Raw genomic sequence first — 18,748 nt, forward strand, 5'->3', positions numbered from 1 at the left:
GCAGGCAGGGGCTAAGCTCGGCCTGCGTGGGCTTTACAGGCAGCACTGGAGGTAGAACACGGCCTTCAGGTCAGAACGGACAAGAGGAAAGTTAAAATATTTTTTAGGACGAGGGAGCTGAAGCATGTACTATTCCTCATGTCTGACCTGCTGCAGAAACTTCCCACCTCTGAAAAGTTCCATTTTCACTGCGGATCTCAGCAGCGAAGCCCTGCTTACAAGGGAATCCCTACTTACTTGTCTTTACACTTCTGCAGGGCTTCGTCTGCAATCTGCTTCAAGTTGACAAGCTTGTCCCCCCGATAAAAGGCATCTGCAAAACGGGATGGAAAACATTAGAGTTGCTTCACAGTCTGGGACAGCTGGAGGTAACTAGGAGTTTCAGGAGGGCAGAGCAAAGCTCAGGCACGAGAGTGAGGGAAAGCAGACAGGCAGCCGATGGGAAAAGTTTCCAAATTCATCCTTTTAGCCTAGAGAAACAGATGCCGAGAGAAACAGTGAAATTCCTTCCCTGGGAGAGGTTCCAATCTGACTCCACAAAACTCTCGGGAATATTCTGTGGGAATTAACCCAATGAGGTCAGAACATAGACTGTAGTTCAGTGGGTCTTCTTCCATGCCATGGACATACTAATAAAAATACTTTTTTTTTTTTGCACTACTGCAAAACCAGTTGGGGAAATGTAGTGGGCTTACATGTCCCTTCTTAAAAATTATTTTCTTAAGCCCTTGCTTTGCAAGGCTGAGAGTTGCAGCACAAGTGTCCTTGAAATTAGGAAGGGAGGGTATTCTCATATGGGGACTTCCTCATCAGTGACGCATCTTGCAAACATCTGGCTAATTTTGAAGGGGAACATGGATGAGAAGTGTCTGGAAACATGCTATTAGCAGCTGGTGACACTGCGCTTTACAGGACAAAGTGGGCGGGCTGCTTAGATGCTTCAGTGTACGTTCAAAGTGGCAAAAAGTGCTCAAGCACAGCTACAAGCATTTAAAACAGACCTTTCAGCCAGGTAACAGTAACGGCCCAGGGGCACAGATCCCTGTTTTACCTGCCGTGATGAGGAGAGAACACCCGCAGGCAAGAATCCGCTCGCAAAGAGAGTCTGCTGAGAAACCTGCAAACTGACAGAGATCGCACAACCGAGTCAGCAAGAACAGAAAAAAATCCAACCCAAAAAGCCCAACCACAGCCGTGTCGTTCACCCACGGTAAAGGATACCACCAGGCACTGATGGAGAGAGCTCAAGGAGCTCAACCCACAGCTAATGCAGAAAAGGGCCGGGAAACAGCAACACTTGAACGTCGTTTCCATTCATCTCATGGCCAGCACCCATCTTTCCAGCTCCTTCCCCCAAAAACAAAGAGCTGCTCCCCACAAAGAGCTCAGCACTGAGAACGACTCGAAGGGCTCGTTCGTACCACGACGGAGTGCAGAGCTCCAATCCTAGCGCAGGCCAGCATGGCTACAATCAGCTCCAGGATCATCGGCATGTAGATGGAAATCCGGTCTCCTTTTTTCACGCCTGCGGAGGGACAATGAACGCGGTGTTTGTCAAAACAAACACGTTACGTGTCAGAAGAACGGGATACAGAAAGAAACATGATTTTAAATCAACATTTATATGTATGCAATAAAGCTTCAGCTGGAGGTAGACCTGAACCAGCCTTGGGTTTTGCCTTCCAAGCCCTATGGCTCTCGTAAGATGACTGCAATGAACATTCCATGTTCTCATTGGATACAGGCTTTGAAAGAGGCAGAAAGGGAACTGGTGCCCAATGCTCGCTGGAAAATCCCCAGAGCAGGAAGTGTTGAGCACAGATTTCTTTGTTGTATAGCTGACATGACCAGCATTGATTAGTTTTTACAGACAGAGCTGGAGATGAATCTCCACAAGGGCGTTGCAGAGCAAATCTGCACTCAGAACTACTCAACAGGTTGGCAACCACAGAAGAAACGAACCCGATCTCCAAACCCCTGGTGTCATGCCTTCCCACCATCCTATTGCTTCAGCCGCTCACCTTGGCTGCGGAGGACACTGGCAAACTGGCAGACTTTGCGCAGCAGCTCGCTGTACGTGACTTTCGCAGAATCTCCAGGTTCATTGCCTTCCCTAGAAAAGCAAGATAATGTTCACCACTGTACAAGCATTGCAAGGTAAGAGTGACACTGCAAATTCAGAGGTACTCGCTGCTTTGGACAACACATATGTCCTCACCTGCCCTTCCAAGCACAGAGTAACGAAATCCCAGAAATCTAATCCTGGACTAAAGTTCTCCAATATTAGGAAAATTCAGTCTGAAGTCCCCATCCCCACGTAGATCACTACACCTGAAAGCAACCGAATGCGTACAGTGGAAATACATGGTACTTTCAGAGGGGCAAGAAAGGTCCAACAGAACCAAAGCTGAGAGTGCACAGGCTCAAGAGTGGGCTGGGATTTATGGCAGGGACCCCTTGCTCACAACCACTTATGCCTGCAGGACACGTTGGCCAGTGTTGTTGTGCAGCAATATCCAGCCCTTAAATACCCACCACCTGATGCACTGGGATGAGGTGTCAAGGGCTGTCTTGTTTTCCAAGGTCATACATAAATACACCCGCACTGCATTATTCTCTCTGTGGTCCTCCACGAACCAAACCTGCTACCAGTCCAGTGCCGTTCTGTGCACCGATGGGAAGAGGAGCCAAGAGCTGCACCCAGAGTTGGAAGAGGAATGCCACGTCCTCAGGGAAATGGTTTCCTACCAAAGTAAAATCCACCTAATCCTAATGTGACACAATGCCTCAGCCATGCAAATGAGGTGGCACTCCCCAGGGAAGATTTAACAGAACTTTTCCAGTGACTTCACACTCACACAGCAGTGCTCTCCCACACCCAGGGAGGCAGGAGACGCTTTCCCAGGTCCCCCCTCCGAGGCAGCCAGCACAGAAACGGGAGTGAGCCACGAAAGAATAGGGGTATCGCTCTCAGCTGACAGCATGTGCAGCCAAATGAAAAACAACACTTGGTGCTGGGGAGGAGCCAGGAATCACCTCCAGGCTGTGTCCTCCCTTAGGACTGCAGCCAGGCTCCATCTAAGTTGGGAACAGAAATCTCACTTCTTTAACATCCCAAACAGTCCAGAGTGTACAAACAATATGTACTGAACTCCAGCTAAAACTAACCACTGCTACCCTTTCCCCAGTAACACAAAGAGAGGGAGGGCTCCCATGATGCAGAAATGCACCAAGAAACACCCTCATTTCTTGGGTAACTCAGTGCCGCTCTGTGTCAGCACAACGGTGAGCATGTGCTCCAACGGCAGACATGGACCCGCTGGAAACAGCTCTGCTGACACAAGCTCTGTACCTCCTGTCCCATGTAGAACAGGGGGTTCCGAACTCCTGGTTATGTTTGGATCAAAAGTTACTCTTGGGTCTTAAAAACTAGACTTATTCCTCTTGATACTGAGTTATACTCCTGGCTTCCTCAGCGTTCTGCAGCCCTCGGGTCCATGGACACACAGGGCAGTGCACCTTCCCACCAGTGGCTTCTGAAAGGGCATTCCCTGCTTGATCCTTTATGTAAATTGGGCCCCTTTTAAGTGCAAAGTGGAAGGGAAACAAGAATGCCAAGAAAAAGAAAAGGATTGGAATGAGAACTAGTGCGCAGGGTAGGCCTCCATGTGTTTTCCTCTCCTTTCCCCATCGTAACCAAGAGCATCACTTTGAGCTAAATGACATGTGAAACCATTAGACGAGATCCCTTACAGCAGGGAGCTCAGCTAGTAAAGGGAAACCAGCAAATCAGAGTTGCCTTTTTGATTTTACTACTTGAGGGTCAAAGATGCCGGAGCTGATTCCAGTGTTGGACTGAGCAGCTGTAACTGATCTGGCTCAAAGGAAGAGCATCTGCTCCCGTTGCATCTGGCTTCACACTAAGCGCCTTCCCTCACCTTTCAGAGGTTTTATTTCGTGCTTCTTCACCACAGGTGCAGCAACATCAAGGCCAGCATTGTGCAAACCTGCTCAGGTCCAGACGTATAGTATTGCTGTGTGGGCAGCTCTGCCCCTCAGCCGTGAACCCCACCACGAAATATCTCTTAAAGACAATTATAACGCTTCTAAATGCAAGCTGGGGCATCCCAGCCCACTAATCCCTCACCTGAAGATCTCTGCACTGGTGCCTTGCTGGGTGCTGTGGGCAGACCCTGTGCATCCTAGCCCAGGGTAAATCTGCAGAACAGTGCAGGGAGGAGGGACCCCCTGCTTTGCCTGTGCTCTGCTGCAGCACAGAATACACTTGCAACCTTTTCCAAGAAAGAAACACCTCAGGAGGAAGACTAGCACAGGCTGTCCCACCTGGGAAGCTCCCTGTGGAAGGCAGGCCGGCAGCCCGCGGCTGTTCGGGGGCTCGCCTGGTGGCCAGCTTAGCCAAGGACACGTCGGCTCCCCGTACCAGGGAGATGGGGTTTGTTCATCAACTCAGCGTTGCAATACCCGTAAGGGAGAGGAGGGCTCTGCCTCGTGAGCAAAACTTGGGAGTTCTCGGATGCCACAAACCCGCGCTCCAGGAGGGCTCGGCTCCCTGCCTTGAGCCTTCACTGGCTGCATTTCTAATGCATCTCCTAAACAGATTTTAAGAGAGCCTGGCCATGCCCTGCCCTGCAAACAGGTCTCCCTCCACAGGTGCTGATTCGCTTCAGGCTGGGGTGGTCACTGCTGCCTGGAGATGGGCTGATGGTGGGATGGGGACAGAACCTATGAAAAAGGCTGCACTGAGCACCCTACGATGGCCTCGCAGCTGAGGGGAGATGGCAGCCAGGTTGCAGCCCCTGTGATTGCCCTCTGGGTACCAGGCTCGAGGCACTGCTCGGACATTCCTGCATATCCCAAATATGCCAGGTCCTCCTCCTCCTCCTCCTCGCCAGACTCCAGAAGGGAAATTCAGGCCAGGGAACACGCCCAGGCTTGTCCTCAAAGCACACAGGGCACTTGCAGGAGAAACACAGAGCAAAGTCAAAGAGAAGTTAAAACTTCAGCAAGGATTAGAACTTCAGCAAGGATTTTCAGAGGGCTTTCAAAGCCCTGTCCATTCATGTGCGTGACTGCGAGTGAGCTCCACAAGCTTCAGCGAGGGAAACCTCAGGCTTCAGATTTGAAGACGATCTTGTGCTTAATGGGAAACAAGTCACGTCCACGTTTCTTCAGGACAAGATGCTGCCTTTCACTGCATCCCCAGCAAAAGGCCTTCGAGCAGTCTGTCAGGAGCAAGCGATGGCTTTAAGTGTCCCTGCATCTGAAAATAGTTTGGAGTGCCCACAGCTACACTCGGCGGCCTACAGCAGCACTCAGAGAGTGCTCCGACCTCTCCTCTGGCACAAAAGCCTAAAGAATTATGTATTTTAGATGGGAAATTTAAAGGAATGCCCACTTGCACGCTACCAAGCACATCAAAAGCGAGCCTGTGAACTCCTGGCAGCGAAATTCTGCGAGCAGCATCTTCCCTTCAGTGCTCATCGGACAGAAGCAAGAGCTGTCAGTCCCGCGTGCCTCACATGGACTTGCTTGTTCAAATTAAATTGAAAAAGAAATAAACATAAAATAAAACCCCTCACACTTCTGAAAACATCACCGCAGTGCTCATCTCCATAGGCAGAGCGTGCAGCCCAAGCCCGGCAGAATCCGACACCCTCTGAACACATCCTTCTCCTAAGAACTGCTGATGAAAACCGTTGGCACCGGCACTGCTGCCACTGCTTGCGTGCAATCTTTGACCTAACAGGAAGCCTTCTTCTGAAAGCAAAAACCAATTTTCAGCTCCCCAAAATTCCCAGATACATCGTTAGATGAAATACACGGTGAAACACAGTCTGATGTTTCTCGCATCATCTCATTTAGCAATAATCCAAAACTTTTCAAATATCACCCAGGTCGCAGCAGGAGTGTATCGGAGTTCTTTAGCACTTGAGGAGCCCATGTTTATACACTGCGGGCACGCTCAGCTCGAGAAAGGCATTTTTTGGCTGTATGGTCTCAGCCGAATCACCCACTGATGAAGCAAATACACAGGAGGGAAAAAAAAACTTCAGGTGAGGAACCTCAACACTTGTCACCTCCACGACACAACCGCACTTAGGGGAGGCTCAGGGACTGACGGCCTGCGCAGCCGGGAGTTTGACCTTGGGGATGCAGAGCCACAGACTGGCTCCACACGGTGCTAAATCGAGTCAAGCTTCCCTGTTAGATAACCACGCTGGCTAGCAAAGATGTAGTATTGTATGTCCTCTGTGTAGTTGTATTCGGTGGCCAAGGGGATGCACATGTCCCAGGGCAGCCAAATGACTCAAGAAAAAAAACCAGCAACGCTGTTTGGCTTCTGTCTCTCTCCAGATTTCTACAGAAAAATTACTTGCGTAACCTGTTTGAGTAACGGATGAGGCAGCTTCCCCGCGCAGCGCTGCCACAGCATTCGCATGGAGCAGCAGGAAGGCCAAGGTTGCATCGGAGGGAATTATGGTTTTCAAGGTAATTGCCGATGATCATTGTGGTTTACAAGGGTTAGAACACCACTAAGAGAAGCTGGTGTATCGGAGAAAATGATGAAGTGAAGCCAAGCAAGCGAAGTGCTGCAAGTTTTCAAGATCTCCCAGACCATCTGCAGATATGCAGACAGGCAGAATCGCAAAAACCACAGACTAAAGCAAACTAGGGCACAAAGCCAAAGCCTGTCTGACCCCTGTAAATGCTCCTTCTGAGAACCAAAGGGGCTGAAGACCACTTAAGGTTCTCCTCTAAGTTCCAGTGACCATATCACCCTGAAATAAAAGCATTAAGCCAAAGTTACCAAGCACAGCTGGGGTGTTGGGCACCTTGAAGGTGAGTTTTCAGAGCAAAACAAATCACTTCAAAGCCACCCCATTTCATTCCCCAACTGGCAGAGAGGCGACAGCAGCCCACGGAGCAGTTTTGCTCAGTGCTGAAGGAAGGCTCTGTGTTTTAGCTACTGGAAAGTGCCCTTACGAAAACACAGTTTCCCAGACTGAAAAAAGGTGTTGAAGAGGGAAAGGACCCTTCCCCAGATGATGCAATGTCACGGGAAGAATTTGCATGGTGGGGAACCGTGGAGAGCCTCCAGCAGAGCAGAGATGGGCACTGTGGGAATGTCCACTCCAAAACATCTCTGGTGCCACTTAAACTAAGACACCTTTAGAGCCCCAAATCCCTCCTAAGCATGGGACCAAGCTGGTGCTGGAGAGGTTGGAGGGAGACAGCAAGCTCTCCAGCTCCTGCTCCACCAGCAGCCTGTCCCCAGCACGTGCTATGAGGCGAAGGACGGAGCTTTCCTCTCCCATAGGCACCTCCTCATGGGCTCGTGGCTCCCCGACCTGCCTCACATCCCGAATTAGAGCAGCCGAAATGCCAGGTGGAGCTCAGCCAGGCCAAACTCCTGCCGTCTGGGGAACGGGCTCATGTGCCCGACGCGTGGGCAGCTGGAGCCCCGGGGCTTCCCTATGGCTGCGCTGGCACGCACGGGCTGCGTGCTCGGCCACTGCGGCCACCAGCTGCTCACAAGGCTCCCGCTTGGCCTCAGCTGTTCTCAGGAGACCCAGGAAACCTGCAACCAGAAGAAGGGTCTGCTTGGAGACAGCTCGGGAACAACCGACGTCAAAACTGAAAAAGAATACGATTGCTTCCTCCTAGCTTATCCCACCTGGCACTGGAACAGCACTGGAGAGGAGAGAGCTTTTAAAACCTGTCCTTGAGAAAACAGATTATGTTGAAACGTGAAGTTTGGGGAGACCAGCTGTAAAAGATAATCAGGAAAAGACACCATTTAATCAAAAAAAAAAAGAGCTTTAAGTTGCATATGGTAACACTCTAGACAAGACTGGTCAAAGCAGAAGGGTCTGCACTGCTGACTCCAGAGGGGCTGAAACAGGTTTGCAAAAAAAACCTTACTGAAACTATTTTATAATACCAGGACAGACTGGCCACGCTTAACGTCACCTGTCTCCTACTACAGTAACACATGGCAGCAAATTCCCAAAGGGGTTCTGGGAAGGCTGAGAGGTGTTTTGATTTACCAGAAAGCTCAGTCACTACAGTCCCGGTAGCCATGCCCAAATCCCCTTGCATCGTGACAAGGATCGACAAAGAATAAGTTGTGTAACGATGGAGCGTAGCCTGGGAGGGGCTGGTGAAAAGGCTTTCCCAGTATGTTCAGAAATACTTGGCAGCACTGCGAGAACACTGTTAAGTAAACCTGGCAACGGAAATCCCAGGGAAAAGAAAAACCTTATCAATTTACCGTCTCAAACCACAGTTAACTGCAACCTGCGTTAAAACCACCCTAAGGGTTTCCTCTCCAGTGGCCCCCATATACGTAGGTAGGGTCTAACAAAGCTCGACGGTCAAGTCCATCTCAGAGTCAAACCATCTCAACTAGAAGTTGATGGTGTGTCTGGAATGATCGGGTTCCTATTGCTGGAAAGAAACTCAAGCCAGGCTGACAAACGGTGCTGGGACAGGCTTTGCGCCGCGTCCCAGCTCCCAACGCCCCCCTCTCTGGCCCGACTGACTCAAATGTAGGTGTTACCATGTCCATATATTACAAAACTGGGCATGTTTCTGAAGGGACACTGGGCCACCATCTGCTCTAAGATCAGGGAATCAGTCTTCTAATCACCTTTAAAAATAGCCATATGGAAACGCAGCAGCAAACGCTCAACACTCCGCATGGTTGCTAGCATGCCATGGGAAAAAATGCATCAATCTTTCTCTTTTTCCTTCTTATTAAATACATTCTCAGCTCTTCTTTCTATCTGCGGACTTTCAGAACCTGAACAAGTATCAGAGGCATCTAAAGAAATAACATTTATATCTTGTGCAGCCCAACAACATTCACTTCACTACGCCCTGACCAATGCCTGCAAAGCCCAGCTGGAAGTGGCGACTGCTCCAAAAACCACTCGTTTATTAATCGACCTTCCAAAATTCCCTCCAATTTTCCCCCTCACCTGCTGGGCTACGCTCTAAAATCTACTTTGAGCCCTTTCCTCTAGACTGCAGGATGCTCAAACACCTCTAACGGAACCGACAACTCTTGGTTTACGCTGCTGCTGGTTCATGATCCAATGTTAGTAAAGTCCACAGGAGGGAGTTTGTACGCCCTGCGTTCCCACCCGAGAGCCAGAACACAAGGGTGACAGTTTCAGAGGATGGACAGCAGTCAGCAAGCCCCTCTTCAAGGGAAACGCGCTATTACTTTGACACATTTGACAAAATAAGGCAGTTTATGAGTCCTACAGACCCATGTGAGTACTCCGGTAATGGTGTCAGCAGTTTCTGCACTGGCAGGTTCTGGCTCAGCAGCAGAAGGAATTCTTGTTGCTCTGTGGCTTCATGTTTTCTTTACTAACTTGGTAATGAGTAACCATCAAATCAAGTGGATATGCACTAACCCTAATTACCTTCTTACTTTCTGAAGGATTTTACAACACAGGAGAACGGCCAGTGAAGAAAAACGGTAGCTTTGTTATCTATTTTATTTAGAGGAAAGTTTAAGATATTTTTAAAAAACAAACAAGAAGTTTTGTTAAACAAAATGATTAAGTAGTGTTGCAACGGAGCTCGTATGCAAGGCTTACTCAGTATGTCACTGAGTTTGGCTGACCTCAGCCAGCACATCGAACCCTGCGAGCCAAATCCAGAATGCTGCCCAAGAATGCAAGAGTTTGACGTGAAAGGAAACATTTTAAAAGTTTACCAAAAGTAATATTTTCAGAGGAGCATGGACTATTTTTACCGGCCCAGCAGGAGGAGAGCTTATTTCCAGCACGATACAGATGATTCCTTGTTTAAACAATTTGCAGTCGGGCTGTAAAACATATCCTGGATGAAGCTTCTATAAGTAAAAGAGCAAACAAGCCGCTCGCAGCTGGGAAACGCCTCAGTTTGGGAAATTCTGCATCTCTGGATGGAGCACACCACCAAAATTTTGAGACCTAAAGACACTGAAAGCCAGGCAAGTTGGTTTCAATAGAAGTTCAAACAATATCCATCAAGGCCATGTGAGGAAATTAAACTTGTAAACAGACTTTTGGGGGACATTTCAACTTCATGCCTCAGAAACCTCTACAGGTGGCAGCCAGATGTCACCTGCTGCACTGTCACCTCGTTCTGTACATGGAATATCTCTTACAAGATGGTCAGCGGCAACAGGAGTGCAAAATATGCTTCACTATCAAGCACCCAGGTGTGAAAAAGTAACCAGGATTTCCTTGAGGGATTCCCCTAAAGAAGGGAGGTGGCAATGGTGAAAACAACGGGCTTTGAAAAGCTGCCAGGGCTCGCGATTTCCCATCCCCGCGTTCTGCCATTCAGAACCAGTGACGTGCAGAAACGCAAACAGAGAACTGAAGCCCGGCACAAACAGTGCTGAGCCGGGGCAGGGCACAGAAGCAAAAGGCAAACTCACTGTGCTGGTGAGAGAGCTCTTGCCAAAGCACTGGCAATCGATACTACAGCCGAAGAGCTCTGAGCACGAGAAGCCCACCAAACACAACGACCCCCAGACAAAACGCCATGCTCGGAGCAAGCACCCACTCGCATCGCTTTCGGCAAAGCCTGACTGCTTTGTGTCCTGTCAACACCACTGCTCGGAGCACGTCTCATCCACAGCAAGCTCAAGTCCTTGTCCACTTCTGCTCCAGTCACTCTAGGGCAGCAGGGGAACCGCAGAAAAGCCTTTCACAGAGCTAAAATAAAATAATCAGGTTTTCCGGTCCAATAGGCAAACTGAAGGCTCTGATCTTTCTTGAATGTGTGCAGGAGTTTGCCACCCTCTCTGCCCATGAGCTCCATTTATCCCCCAAGTTTCAGCTTTCCTGCCAACACTCACAACGTGCCATCACTGCAAAACCACGGTGCCCCTCCCCACAGTAAGTAAACTATTCCTAAAACATATCAAGGCGCCTGTAATATCTGCCAGCGTTATAAGATACAAGTTACACAGATATAAGAAAATCCAGCAGCTCTTGTCTGTGCACGCACACCCCTCGCTACTCCCCCAGGTAGTTACTGTGCAACCACATACCCAGAACCACACAGAAAGGCAGCTCTGGATAGAGCATGAGCCAAAATTTTAAGATAGGAGTGTAAGAAGCAGTTAGTGAAAAATTATTAAATCTCTCATGTTTAATCAACAGAACCAGACCCTCTGTCAAAGCAGTATGAGGAAAAAAGTACTAAATAAGAACATAAAGGCCACCACAGGTCTCATTGGCACAGCAGCATTGCACTTCAGCACTGGGATGTTCACAGCAGCTCAGTCAAGAGCCTCTTGGACGATAACAAAATATCCTGCTGGGTCAGAACCAGGGACTGGTGGTTTTTACTCCAGGAGCAGCAGCAGGAGATGCTGTTTATGGAGGTACATGAGCCTGGCCACTATCAGCAGCTGAGTTTCAACACTGATCCTTGGGGGAGCTGCTGCTGGTCTTGAAAAGAGACAATTAAAAGCAAGGAAGCAAAGAGTAAGACTAAATCAGCTCCGTAAGAAAGACCTGGCTTCCCTTCACAGTTAAATTACGCTCTTGAACAACGTTTTGCAGGAAGCCCGATGCAGGCAGTCTGAACACAGCCGCGTCCCTGAGCTCAGTGCTGCCCGCCTCGCGCTCCGGCAGCTCTGCAGCAGGACTTCACAGCAGCTCCATCTCCTTTCCCATCAGACTGCACCGGTCCACACATACAGGTTCACCGCAGCCCCAGGGATGCAAGTTGGATTTACTGGTTCCCAGGACCCTCCTCTCTAGAAGGGGTGGAGCTGGCACCTTCCCGGTCCTTTGCAGTAACACACCGCATACCCTGGCCAGCAGCTCTGCAATTTCACATTTGAGTTCCTGCAATCCTCTGGGGCACATGCCATCTAATCCTGGGCACTTGCTGACATCCAACTTGTTTACCTGGTCAAATACTTCCTGGATCTTCCCTTGTATTTATATAAATGGACACTGTATCCCTGCCAGTAGTGGCTACCAAGGGTTTCAGAGCAAAAGGCTTGGAGCAAGCAGCTCTGACACAATCCCCATGAAAGCTGCTTGCCTTATTCAAGGCTGCTGCCAGTGGGTGTTCCAGGCAGGAGAGCTTACAAGACCCCTCTCCTTACTGCTTGGCCATGGAACAACCACACAAGTGCTGCCCGAGTGCCTTTTTTCTTCACAGACTTGAATTAACATAAGAAGAAAGTCCCATTCTGCTTAAAGGAGCAGGATTTAGGTTATCTGAGATCAGTAAAAGCTACTTCCAGTAAAAATCATCAATAATGCTGAATGCCCTCCCACAGAGGCACAAGTTCAGCAGTGCTTCTGAATGGGCAAAACCCCAGGAGGCCACAGACACTGTGTAATCAAGAGGTCACCAACCTTTAATACATGTCCCCTTCCTCTGGTGAACTGCAGAGCAGAACAGCACAAGGCTCAGAGCACTTGCCAGCTCCTCACTCCTGCCCTGCCCTGCATCCTCTGATGGAAAAGGCTCTGAAGAACAGGAACGGGACTCTAGATCTTCAAAACGTCAAATCAACCATCCTTCCCAGCACCTCCCCACAAACCAGCATGCATAACTGGCAGGGATGAGTTCAAGCTCTGCTTCCAAGTCAGCCCTCAGAAGGGAAATACAATGTCAAACAACTTCGTGCCTGCCAGCTGTCTGAGTAACACCGTGCTCAAAATATTGACTCACAACCTCCAGGAAAGCACAGCCCCCACACGGGAAGCCCACAGGGCAGCATCTGCCTGAAGAAAGTATCTGATTGCTCTCACATATATAGTTCATCCCTTTGGCATGAGGTCTTTCACCTGGGACCTATCTCAGAGATGTCTCTAGTAACAAAGAGAATGCAGCACACAAGTGCAAGCCATTAACAACCTCACCTGGGACAGGAGAACCCCAAGATACGACAGGAGAAAACTGGCAGGTGCCAGGTCTCAGCATACACACATACAGCCTTTGGAAACAAGCTTCAGACCATGGCCCCAGTGTTTTCCAGACCCTCAGGCCAAACCAAGTAACTCCAGACCCTTAAGCAGGAATCACCAGGCTGCCCTGGGGCAGCACTGTCCTCCTCTGTGACTGTCCTCCTCCACTGTCTCATCTGTGACCAAACGTGCAGAGGGACGATCGGAACAATTACATGAAATCAGTTAATTTTGAGTCTGAAGATGCAGACTCCATTCACCAAGGGAGAAAAGCCAGGGAGCCACACTGAGGACAAGCGATGAGTCCCTCCTGTCCCAGTTTGTCTTTATATACGAGGACCCAAGCACGGCGGCTGCTCACACTACTGTCACAGCACCAAACACAGGGGTTGGGGACTGTCCCAGAGCTAGGAGCAGAAGAATTCCACCAAAGAAATCAGAAAAATACGTGACCTAGGTGTGTCTGAGCTACAATAGTTACTTCCTTTACTCCTTGCTTTAGTATCAGGTTTCTGGTGATGTTCCCACTCTTACACTGCCCACGCAGCTCTGAGACCATCAGCTTTGTTTTAAACCCATTCCCAGGCTGGCAGATTTCACAAAACCCACCATCCATGACAGAAAGCTACAACAATCATTGCCCTTAAAGGAGTGTAAAAGATGTATAGTTTAATAAAATACAAGGACATTCAATGTCTTTTATTACCAGGGACACCTAAACCGCTGGATTTTCAGAAGCAGAGCACTGTACTGTCCAGCAACGCTTCCAAAATAGTTAACACCTTGCCAAGACCATCAACTGTGCGACTTCGGGATATGCTTTCACTACCCAGAACAGTGTTGAAAGAGGCTGCATCACTGCAAGTATAAGCCAGCCAGGAAGTTACCAAAGAAACCAAGAGTCAGTCTGGCACGGGACACTCCCAAGTCCTGAAGCGCGTGGGAGTAGCAGAGCTGAGCGCATCGTGTGGAATGTGGCTACAACTAAGCATTTCTGAAAGCCTGGATGTTAACAGCCAGCAGCCTCAGCCACAGCACCTGTGTGTATGATGGCAACGGAAGGCTGATACCTGCAAAGGTAGCTAAAGGGAAAGACAAACCACGGGGCTGCTCTGCGTTACGGAGACCAAGCACTTGGCTCTCAGTAGTTCGAGGCAAGATGACTCCTGCAGACAGAAGAGCAGAAACTCAACTGACACACGGCTTCATCCAGCTTCCATTGTGGCTCAGGGATGGCACATCCCAGAACGAAGCACTCCCTGGCGAGGAACAGCCACCAGATCGAGGAGCACAGGCAGGAACCAGCAAATGTGGGCTTGTCCCATTCCAGCCCAGCAGCACATTTAGACCAAAGCGGTGTTTGACAACCTGTATCCTCTCTGGAAGGCTGCTGTCCATAAACGAGAATTTCCAGTTTCCTGATAAAAACCTCCAGAAGTGCTCGGGACATTTATTTTTGTTTTGTCAGTTTTGGTTGGGTTGTTTGGGTTTTTGTTTTGTTTTGTGGGTATTTTTGGTTTTTAAAACATGCTCTGTAGTTGTTGTTTTCCTTACAGAAAGTTTTATTGGAAGAAAATTCACAGCTGTAAGCCCCTAAGTCCTTTATTATATTAAAAAAAAAAAATCAAATACAGAAACTAAGCACCTTCTCCATTTTATTTTATTTTATCTTTGCACATCATGTTTGTCCTAGGCCCAGAATTAGAACCATAGGCAGTTATTCTTTTGTTTAAATAAAGCTCCAGTAGGCTCCGTCAGCCTTTATTATCTTTGGTTTTCCTTTCTAGGTGTGTTATTTCATATGCAACCATTGAAAACAAGGCAGAAAATTGATACACACTCCAAAAAATGATAAAAGCCAGCAGCATAAGTTCATGCATCTAGGCTACAGGGAGACTAAAAATAGAGTGTATAGCTCTACCTCCTGCCCCGGTCCCACCAGTACTGCAGCTGGGAGTACGAGAAACCAAGGCAGGAACTTAGCGCTTCAGCCGTGCACAGGTTACGTGGAGAACTGGCTCCATCCCCCGGGGCCTAATTAGAGAGAGGTTTGTGATAGGTGTTGCTCTTCTCCAATTCCCACCTGGGTATATTTTGACCTCCACAAGCTGCCCAGGCTGACGTTTATACGAGATGATTAATACACAGCACTAAGGGTTCCCCACCTGACGCAGGTGTGCCTACAGCACAGGGAAGGCATACGCCACTGCTCCTGCTCTAATTAACACCATCCACCGCAAACGAGGTCCTCGGCGCTGCTTCGAGTCTCCTGCAAGTGCCCTCAGTGTCCCGGCTCGCCTGCTCAGCACATTTCACCTGCAAAAGCCACCACTGGTACTAACCTGCCCAGTAACCAGTGTTACTGACCAGCTTTTCCAGGCAGTTATGAAAGAGATTTTACTTCTGAGAGCGGCGCTTTATCAGAAAACATTTCCTGGAGTTTCTGTTCCTTTTTAGGCCACATCAGCAATACCAAACAGAGAAAGAGGAATCAAAAGCAGCAGAAACAGAAATACTTGTAGCATTCACAAGTAGCAAGAGATGTCACAGTGAAACAGCCAACAGGGAAAATGCAAATCATAGAACATTTTCAGCTGGAAGAGACCTTCAAGATTGAGTCCAGCTTTTGCCTCAGCCCTGTCAACATCAGTAAACCATGTCCCTCAATGTAACATCTACACGTCTCTTCAACCCCTCCGGGGATGGTGACTCAACCCCTCCCTGGGCAGCCTGTTCCAATGGCTGACAACCCTCTCAGTAAAGAAATTCTCCCTAATATCCAACCTGAGCCTCCCCTGGTGCAACTTAAGGCCATTTCCCCTTGTCCTATGACTCGCCACTGGTGAGAACTGACCAACTGCCGCCTTGCTACAACCTCCTGTAGGTAGTTGTAGAGAGCAATAAGGTCTCCCCTCAGTCTCCTCCAGGCTAAACAGCCCCAGATCCCTCAGTCATTCCTCATCCAACACATGCTCCAAATCCAAGCTTAGTAACCCCACCGACCCAGGACGGTCATTTTGAACCACATAGTCCTACCAGCACCCAAAGGACAACATCACACCAGTAAACGTCACCTATGTACAAGCTATGCAGCATGAAGCAATCCCATGTACTGCCCTTTGTGCTGAAAGAGCAACTCCGTGTGGCTCGGGATCAGACGCTCTGAGTGGAGCCGCTCTGAGCTGCCCAAGACTGCTGGTGGTGCAGGAACCTTCAGGGAAGCTCGGCCGTAACAGATCCAGGTGAAGCACTCGCTCCTTCCCCTCCATGCACAATCTGAGACAGCACCAGCCAGCAGCACACAGCAGCTCTGAGTTCTGGCAGGACACATCTCTGAAACGCTCACCACTGCCTTGAAACATTATTCCTTTACTCCCTAATTTCTCTTCTCTGAAAGCAAAGACCATGGGGTCTTGTACCTTTTCAAAGCTCTCATAGAGCTGGTCACTGATACTTTGGTTTATAACAAGCACCTTTCCCATCTAGCAGGCTATAGATCTTCTCAGAAGCAAGCAAGTGGCAATGGTATTTTTAAAAAAAATAATAAATACTATCCAAGTTTTTCCCAGGAATTCCCTTTGGCTTTTGGGGGCTCTCACTTCTTTTTTGACCTTTCATATAGCATGATAAGTCTCAAGTTCTCTAGGAACACAGGCCTGCTGAATATTGTGTTAAAACACAAAACGTGGAAGGACAAGACAACAGCAATTACATTTTGTTGATGAAGAAAAATATGTGGGTGCTCCTAGAATGGTAATTTTACAAGCCACAACCCTTAGCCCCGCTTCCGCAAGCCCTCAGTGCCACGAGTTTGCCGGTCAGTGCCAGACGAGTCGCGTTCAGTGTGCCTCTCCCAGCGACATTCCCAGCCAACAGCCCCAGACACCCCAGTGCCAAGTCACCTGTGACAGAGCCACACCGGGAGAGCTGATCCCAAAATAGTCAGGGAAAGCTGTCTGCTAAGGAGGAAGAGACCTTATTCTTCAGCGCTGTGAACGTCACGCCTGACAGACACCCACCACTTTAAAATCCACTCCAAGGTTTGCTCAGCATCACAGATACCCTCCACAAAGACTGCCAGAATAACTAACAAGAAAAATCTTTACCAAGACCAAATTACAGTGGTAGGCTGCTGTCTATTTGTCACCCAAAGATTTACGTGCAAGAAGAACACCGTGCTCACTCCCTCCATAAACCGCAGCGCAGCTGCCAGCCCTGGCCTGCCAAATGGCCTCGTGTGCTGGCACACCTTTACCTGAATGAGTTTACAAAGGAGTTTTCATTCAGAAGCTGCAGTCATTTCACATCTGAGCAAGTATGTACTTAACTAACAGGGAAGTAAACACTTCCCACCATTTTACCTGTGTCTTATCAGTTCAATTATTTGCTAGGCAGTACATATAATTCTTTTACTGAAGTGGTTGCTCTATGTATAGAAACTCCAGTCTAAATCTAATTTTACAGTCACAGCCAGAACAACGCTGGTATAAATACATTTGGGTTCTCCAGCAGGGTAGCCCGCAGTCACCTTTACACCTGGGAGCCAGGGGGGATCCCTCTGCTGCACAAAATCACTTAGAGCATCTGGTATTTTTCTTGCAATGACAGTAAGACTCCAGCTGCTCTGCTGAAGGGACTCGCCATTACCTAACGAGTTATTGCGTCCCTCATGAGTATATTTAATTGTGCTTCTGTACTGCCACATACAGTCGTACCAACGCAACATAAATGCATACTACATAAGGGAAACAGCAAAACGCATGGGTGGGCAAGGCGCCGTTCTCAGATTAGGGACACAGCTGTGGTGCCAGCTGAGCCAGGTCAGCAGGGGAGCATTAGTTGTGGATCCTGGGCATCATTAGTTAAACCTATTTTTGCATTACCATGAAGAAAAATCAAGCTTCATGTGGTTTTTAAGGCTAGTAACTACTCTGGTAAAAACAAACAAACAAAAAAAAGCCAATACAAACATACTTCAGACAGACATGGCTGGAAGTTAACTTTTCCTCCCAAAGGTAACAGAGAAGCCACCCTTTCTGAAGGCATCACAGGGTTGCAAGGAATCAATATATAAGCTCAGATTTTAGAAGAACCTTCCCAGCACAGGAGGGGAAACTTGCCAGACCCACAAACCATGAAGAAGAGAGATGTGGGGTTTATTAGCTTTTGGCTGCTGGATGTTAGCTGTTCCTCCTCCCACATCTCTATCCCCATCTACCTACTTCACCAGGGAGTTGCGGCACCTGCTTCCTCGCCGTCTGGCTGCTCTGAGCTTTTAGCGGAGCCGCCTGCGAAGGCGGAGATGGAAGCCGGGAGCTGTCACGCTGGGCCACTTCAGTGTGTCCCAGGAGAAGCTCCATCGCATGGCTCTGCTCAAACGCAGAGAGCAAACACCTGCCGTAGCGCCACAAAGACTAAAAAAAAATTTTACCACGTTTTAATTCGCCTACGCAAAGGCGAGCACTGTACACTTTAGGATAGTATTTACACACCTTCCCCACCATAATTAAAGAAATTTACCAGTAAAAAGCAACTTTGTCCCCCAGTTTCTTCTCATTGACGTTTCTGTCCAGCAGGTTGTAGCAGATGTTGGTGGTTGCCCCTTTCAACCACTCGATGAAGATCTTCCCCTTGGTCACGTCGAAGTTGTATTTCAGAAAGGGTCCCGTGTGCCGGCTCTTCCAGTAAAACTCTTTAGCAATGTCACCCCAGAATTCTGCAAAGGCAACGGCCAGAGCTTGTCACCCAGGGCGGGAGAAGCAACATAAACGCCTGAAGGAGCGAGA

The 18,748-nt window shown here is 48.8% G+C and overlaps 1 protein-coding gene across 1 annotated transcript in view; it reads right to left on the minus strand.

The window, feature by feature from the left end:
- The window catches only part of ACSS2 (acyl-CoA synthetase short-chain family member 2), a gene marked incomplete at its 5' end in the record, with an annotated part of 27,747 nt that extends 9,069 nt beyond the window's left edge, over positions 1 to 18,678 (minus strand). Inside the window, 5 exons of the mRNA XM_009876395.1 lie at positions 238 to 313; positions 1,052 to 1,124; positions 1,422 to 1,525; positions 2,022 to 2,113; positions 18,483 to 18,678. Coding sequence (XP_009874697.1) covers positions 238 to 313; positions 1,052 to 1,124; positions 1,422 to 1,525; positions 2,022 to 2,113; positions 18,483 to 18,678 — 541 coding nt within the window. The remainder of the gene's footprint in view (positions 1 to 237; positions 314 to 1,051; positions 1,125 to 1,421; positions 1,526 to 2,021; positions 2,114 to 18,482) is intronic.
- Between the last annotated feature and the right edge of the window lie 70 nt (positions 18,679 to 18,748).

This window comes from Apaloderma vittatum, unplaced genomic scaffold (assembly GCF_000703405.1).
Source record: "Apaloderma vittatum isolate BGI_N311 unplaced genomic scaffold, ASM70340v1 scaffold15399, whole genome shotgun sequence".
In the NCBI taxonomy this organism is placed as follows: domain Eukaryota; kingdom Metazoa; phylum Chordata; class Aves; order Trogoniformes; family Trogonidae; genus Apaloderma; species Apaloderma vittatum.